Source organism: Cervus elaphus, chromosome 19 (genome assembly GCF_910594005.1).
Source record: "Cervus elaphus chromosome 19, mCerEla1.1, whole genome shotgun sequence".
In the NCBI taxonomy this organism is placed as follows: domain Eukaryota; kingdom Metazoa; phylum Chordata; class Mammalia; order Artiodactyla; family Cervidae; genus Cervus; species Cervus elaphus.
In genome coordinates this window covers 82,169,514-82,176,403 of record NC_057833.1, presented here as the reverse complement: position 1 = coordinate 82,176,403, position 6,890 = coordinate 82,169,514, and the positions used below count along the sequence as shown (strand labels likewise).

Here is a 6,890-nt window from a genome sequence, read left to right as displayed (position 1 = left end):
TCACCGGAACTGAGAGCCCAGGTTTTCGGCGAGTGCAAACAAGCAGAGACCGGCTCTGTAAATCTCCCAGACCGCATCGGGAGGGGCGCGGAAGCTCCCCCTCCCTTCACAAACGTCGGCTCCCCTCCAACCACCCTGGCTCCCGTTGGCTCCCTCAGCGCCCCTCGCCCCCGCCTCCTGTCTCCTACCCTCGTAGCCCTGCCGATCCCTTCTCTGGCCCCCTCGAGTCTGCGGGCCCGCGGCGCCCACCCTGCCCCGCCAGCGCCCCGGGTGCTCCCACGCTCTTCAGCCGGCCGCTCCCCCCTGCAGACCTCTCCCCGGCCCGCCACCCCCCGCCCCCACGCTCCGGCGGGCGGGACCTTCTCCCGGGGCGGTCGAGCCTTGCGGGTCCCAGCCCCCCAGCTGCGGGCGCAGAGACAACTTCGGCCGGAAAGAGGTCCAGCGCCGCCGGCCACCGCGTCACACCTGTCTGAGGGGGCGGCGGCGGCGGGGCGGGGGCGCGCAGCGCCTTTGACACCGGAGGCAGAGGGAGGAGGGAGTGCGCGTTTCATCATCGGCGGCGGCGGCGGCCACTTATAAAACTTCTAGGCGCGCACCCTCGCCCTCAGTCTCCTCCGGCCACCGACAAGGCGCCCGCCACCCGCTGGCCGCCCGCCCCAGCCCAGGCGCCCCGGCCCCGCTCGCCCGGCCTCCCGCCCCGTGCTGCCGCCTCCATGGGGCTCCTGTCCAAGCCCGACGCGCGCCAGGGTAGCGCCGCCTCTGAGGGCCGAGCCGGCTGCAAACCCCGCTCTATCTTCAGCAACATTAAGGTGAGCGGAGAAGCGGGGCCGTCGAGCCCGAGCCGCACAGGGCGCACGGTCGGCGCGGTCCCGGCGTCGGTGATGCAGGCGCCTGGGAGGCACTGGGGGTGGGCGCCCACCCTCGCAGTCCATCGGTGGGTGCTGCGCTCCCCAACGCATCCCTGCGGACCCCGCACCGCGGGCAGGGGGGCGCCCTGCCAGACAAGCGGTGCTGGTCGTGTGCGCGCGTGTGTGCATGCGTGTGTGTGCATGTGTGTGTGCATGCGTGCGTGTGCGTGTGTGTGTGTGCGTGCGCTTACTCACACGCCCTTCTCAGGGTAGGAAACGGAGATGAAAGTTGCCTGCTTACGGGCCAACTCTCTTCAGGTAGTCTTGGCACTAAGGTAGGGAAATTGCCCAGTTCTTCGAACAAGAACATCTCCGGGACACCTTTTTGGGCTCCTGTGGCAATTACTTTGTTAAGGGCGTGGGCTTGGAAGTGCCTGGTCTGGCGCCTTGTAGGGGACAGGCTGTGGTCCCTCTGAGATGAAGATCAGAGCCCATCTCAGCTTGAGTGGGTGGCAGAAGAGCCATTCTCCACTATGCTTTCCTCTTCCCTGAGGGCGGCAGCCAGCGCGTGGGCTCTGCTACCTGAACGGGCTGCTGCCTGCAATGTTAAGAATTCCCCCCAGGCTGGCAACCCACACTGCAGGTCTTGGACTAGCTTTCCAGGTCCGGAAATAGCCCCGGGAAAGCACCGGCTTTTGGTCTATTCAATAAAGTCTAGGCAGGTGCCTGGCAAGTTATGGGGAGTGGGTGAAGAAAAGCTGGGTGTAGGCAGTGGTGTGGTGAGGTCACTTTCCTCCACTCACAGGTCCAGGAGGACCGGAATGGTGGAATCCACACTCAGGCTTTTTTGCCTCTTCTGGTAGCGCAGAATGCACCTCATGTGGTGAGGATGTGGGAGGTGGTGGAGCCCAGGTCAGGTTACCTTGGAGTCAGGGCAGATGGTGCAGACAGGTTGTTTCTGGCAGTCACACAGTCAGATTCGGGTAGGTAAAGCCTCCAATGGTACGATTAAGGGGAACCCAGAACACATGAAGGGAGGATAAAGGTCTCTGTGGGCTGGTTTTGTGTCCAAAAGAAAGGGATCTGGAGGTCACAGTGGAACCCATATGTGTACTTACACATATTGTGAGCAATAGAGCTGGGCGCCCCACTCCTGCTGCTGTTCTTTCCCCATACCACACTAGGCTGAATTGATTCCATGGTTGGAAGTAAGTCAGAAATTTTGAGAGAGTTTAAAATAATCCTCAAATCTCCTCACCTTTGGCCAGACCCTGATGAGAGCACTGTGTGTGGTTTTGGTCCCACCATTTTAAGAAAGTTTAGAAAGGTTTCAGCAGAGAATTGTGGAAAATTTGGTGTTTATAAATTAGGAATTGGGAGGAAAGGGCCAGAGCAATCATCAGGTGGTCTGAAAAGAAAGAGGCCCAGGAGGGAGCCAGACTGAGGCTAAGTCCTCTATTTTTACCACTCTTAGTGTTGGGAGCAGGAGGGACAGCTCATAGCCAGGGTAACCCCAAATGAGATTGATCTGTTTAGACCCTCCCTGAGTCTCTAAAATAAATGAGTTCATGGCAGAAGTTTCTTTGAAGATCTATTAAAATAAGATAATTTATCACATGCTGATGATTTAGTCACACGTGCCTGAGGCCTGGACCCAGGCCAACTGGCCTCCTTAAGACTCATACCATTTGAAAATTTTACTAAACTCTGAAAACCAGATTTTTTAAACCATTTCCTCCCTTAATCCATAGTAATTCTAAGGCCAGAGTTAGGAGCAACTTCCACTTAGCTTCCGTTATCAGCCTGAAAACAGGTAGGAACTTTGATATCTCAAGGCAATGGGGGCTGGAATTCCATTAGTTAAACTCTCTGAAGCCTTTTCTTCCAGGAGACATTGCTGACTTTTGGGAGCTTTGCTATTTGATGAGAGATTTCCTGCTCCTAATAAGAAGGTTGGTGGCTGCCCTGCTCCTTCCCAGGGGGTATGGACTGTACATGTCTTGTGACATGTGTGTTATGGGAGGAACAGGGGACATCCAACCTGAGGACCCATCATTTTTCTAGGTTCCTCATTGTTGGGACAGATTAACCAATAGGCTTTAGGTGTGCATGTGTTCAGTCGCTCAATCATGTCCAACTCTTTGCAACCCCATAGACTTTAGCCCACCAGGCTCTTCTGTCCATGGGATTTCCCAGGCAAGAATACTGGAGTGGATTTTCCCAGGCAAGAATACTGACATGGATTGCCATTTCCTCCTTCAGGGGAACTTCCTGACCCAGGGATCAAATCCTCCTGCATTGGCAGACAGATTCCTTACCACTGAACCACATGGGAAGCCCAATAGGCTTTATGACATTCCTGCAATACCCCACATACCATATGGTTTGGGAAAAGGCATGAAACAAGGGGACTAAGACCCAAGCCTCATGCCATTCCCTTACTTAACTAGGTGTCACAGGGAGGCATTCCTGAGCCTCAGAGTCCTTAAGTGAAAAAAACTGGGTAATATGAACAATGCCTACCCTCCAAGGGCTGGCGGGGTGGGGGGGGGGGGGAGGGCTTCCTAAGGATTATGTGGAAAGAGGCAAGAGGAAACAGCTTTGTAAATCATGCTGGGCTTTCTGGTATTGACACCATTGTGAGGTCAGTTCTTGCCTCAGCAAATAAGACTCAGCATACAAACGTCATTTCAGGTCTGTTATTCCATCAATTATACCTCGTTCTGTGAGACACGGTTAATAGTTAAGAGAAACTGCCGTTTATAATAATAATATCCAAAAAATAACAATAGTAGCTAACAGCAACAGATCTGTCTGAATGTACTTGAACTATGGAAATAGTTTACCCATATGCGGTCCTCATTGCAGCTCTATCAACTGTTATACTGTTACTGTTCCCATTAAGGATGAGGAAAACAAGGCTTTGTGAGGCTGGTCTCTTGGGTGTGGATACATAGAAAGGGTGGGGTGTAGAAGAACCAGGAATGTGAGCCTCTGGAGTCAGAGCCCCAAACCCTAACCCCTGTGTGTCTGGCCCTGTCTATTGCACGGTGTTGGTTAGCTCTGTATAAGCATATGGAGATACCTCAGATGTACTTATTCCGAGCAGTCAGGGGTTTCTCCAGATTCTGGTGACATATCCCAGTTTGACCGGTGGCTGCAGCTCAGATGTGTATAGGCACTAACAGGTTCAGATCTTTTCGTTCTTCCTGGTTTCATTTCAAGAGCCTGGGGACACTCAGGCGTGGGGTGAGTTTTTGGTACCTCCTGCTGCAGGAGTCAATACAATTGATATTTACTCTGGAGAGTCTCTATTGCTTCTCTGACTTGCGTGCGTGCCTACATAATTGCTCAGTTGTGTCTGACTCTTTTGTGACCCTGTGGACTGCAGCCCACAATTGCTGAACAAAATCTTGGCTTTCTCTGCCCACTGAAGCCAAATAAAAGTTACAGAGACAGAGTTTGGAGGATATAAAAAGGTGGCCTTAATCCTCAGCTGGCGGAGAGGGTAACCGAGTAGGCTCATGCCTCAAGAATTGTGCCGTCCCCCCCATGAGGAGTCTCAGTTCAGTTCCGTTCAGCCGCTCAGTCGTGTCCGACTGCTTGCGACCCCATGAACCGCGCAGCACGCCAGGCCTCCCTGTCCATCACAAACTCCCGGCGTTTACTCAAGCTCATGCCCATCGCGTCAGTGATGCCATCCAGCCTAGGGGTTTATATAAGATGAGCGCTTGTAGTTAAGGGTCAGGGATGAGGAACAAAGGTGTTAGAATCTTGTTCTTCTTGCATTGTTTCAAAAATAGTCACAGGCTGGCTTCAGGTAGCCTCTGGCAGTCTGGTGGCCCAGTAATTGGGTCCATTATGTATTTTCACTTCAGCCTTCTTTCTGATACAGGAAAACTTCTGAGGGTTGATCTGCCAAGAGAGTGCTATAAAGCTGAGCACCAAATACAGGATGTAATTGGCATAGAACCAAAGGATAATAGGTGCAAAATGTAGCTTATGCAGAATTAGAGGGCAGAAAACCAAACTTATTTACAGACATGCAGAGTTAGGGGGCAGAAAAGCAAGCTTAGTTACAGAGTACAGATTAGGAACAGTTAAAAGTAAAAACTAAGAATGTTTGGGACTGTTCACTGTTCTCTTTATCTTCTCTGTTCTCAGGAAAGGGAAAGAAAAACTCATTCCTCATTTTTCCCTTTCTCTGCAATACCAGGCTCCTCTGTCCATGGAATTCTCTAGGCAAGAATACTGGAGTAGATTGCCTTTCCCTCCTCTAGGGGATCTTCCCAATCTGGGGATCCAACCCACATCTCCTGCATTGGGAGACAGATGCTTTAGCACTGAGCCACCTTGCCTACAGCATTCTTTTTTTTTTTTTTAACATGTAATGCTCTTTAGTAACATAAGGCTAATTTGTGTTATTGAACACAAATTATAAACACATGTTCTTAGAAATAATTACTGTGTGTGTTGTATTTTTTTAACTCCTTTTTTTATTAAATAATTTTTTAATTAAGAAGTAGAGGACCTGCTCACCAGCTGTTGTCAGGGGGAGCAGTTCAGCATCCAGAATGCCTAAGCTCCAAATTAAAAACAGGTTCATTCAGTGTTTATAGGGCACGAGTTGGGGAGGTGAGGGGAAACCTTGGTGGCTAACATATCCTGGCAACCTCAAAGAGATCTGTTTCTTCTTAAAATGAAACTTTTGGAGCCAAACTGTGGTTATCTTATAGAAGGAGTGGTTGATTGGTAATTGCTGCCCACATTTTTGAAACTTTCACACCCAGGGTCCCAGCTTAGTGAAATAATGGCTGTCCTGTCCGTGGGGGGTGGAAGGCGGGGGAAGAACAGTGGGAAGAAGGAGATCTCACAGCTGGACCCGAGTGGCTCTGGTGACCCCCTACATGAGGGAGGGGTGCTTTGTCCTGGCCTGTGTCCATAATGTCCGGAGGCTTCTGACCGCCAGCCGTGGGGAGGCAGCTTGGGCCTAACTTCTCAGTTTCCAGAGGAAAGTGCTACGTCCCCACAGCCTGCAATCCATGCCTGGGGAGACACTGAAGAGAATCCCCTGGACCAGAGAATGCCCTCATCCACCTATGAGCTGACATGCTCTTTCCTTCCTGGGCTGTTTCTCTGACACATGGGACAGCATATGTTATGTTCTCCAGGGTGTCTGTCCTGAGAGGCCCACCTTGCTCTGCTTAATATATGTGTGTTGGGGGTCGAGGAGGAAAACTATGGCACTGGGTGGGGTGGAGGTCAGAGGTTATTCAGATCTTTCCTCCTGTGACTGTGCCTCAAGCCCTTTCCTGGATTTCATTTTGTCTCCTGGTGATGAATTTAACAAGTGGAAAGTGAAAGTGAAAGTCGCTCAGTTGTGTCCGACTCTTTGCGACCCCACAGAGTATACAGTTCACGGAATTGTCCAGGCCAGAATACTGGAGTGGGTAGCTTTTCCCTTCTCCAGCGGATCTTCACAACCCAGGGATCGAACCCAGGTCTTCCACATTGCAGGTGGATTCTTTACCAACTGAGCCACAAGGGAAGCCCAAGAATACTGGAGTGGGTAGCCTATCTCTTCTCCAGCAGATCTTCCCAACCCAGGAATTGAACCGGGGTCTCCTACATTGCAGGCGGATTCTTTACCAACTGAGCTATCAGGGAAGCAAGTGGAAGAAGGATTATTTTGAAATAATTACAGATTTATAGGAAAAATGGTGCTGAGAGGACCTATGTACTTTTTACCTGGTTCCTCCCAAGGGTCACCTTACATAGCTGCAATGTAAGACCAAAAACAGGAAAGTGACATTGTAGTAATGTGTGAGTATTGTTCCAGGCCATTCAGTCATGTATACAGATTTAGGGAACTGCCATCCCTCTGCTTTAAGACTATCCCATTGCCACCGAGGTCTCCTTCTGACTACCCTAATATGTTCTCTAGTGCTGTAACTTTGTCATTTTGAGACCATTATATAAATGAAATCATGAAATATGTGTGTGAACTTTTGAGATTGCTTTTTTCATTCAGCATAATGCTCT

The 6,890-nt window shown here is 51.0% G+C and overlaps 1 protein-coding gene across 1 annotated transcript in view; it reads left to right on the top strand.

Annotated features, from left to right (window-relative positions):
- The first annotated feature begins 682 nt into the window (after positions 1-682).
- The window catches only part of SLCO2A1 (solute carrier organic anion transporter family member 2A1), an 83,602-nt gene continuing 77,394 nt past the window's right edge, over positions 683-6,890 (top strand). The window contains exon 1 of the mRNA XM_043874696.1: positions 683-809. Within this exon, the coding sequence (XP_043730631.1) occupies positions 714-809 (96 nt within the window). The 5' untranslated portion in view covers positions 683-713. The remainder of the gene's footprint in view (positions 810-6,890) is intronic.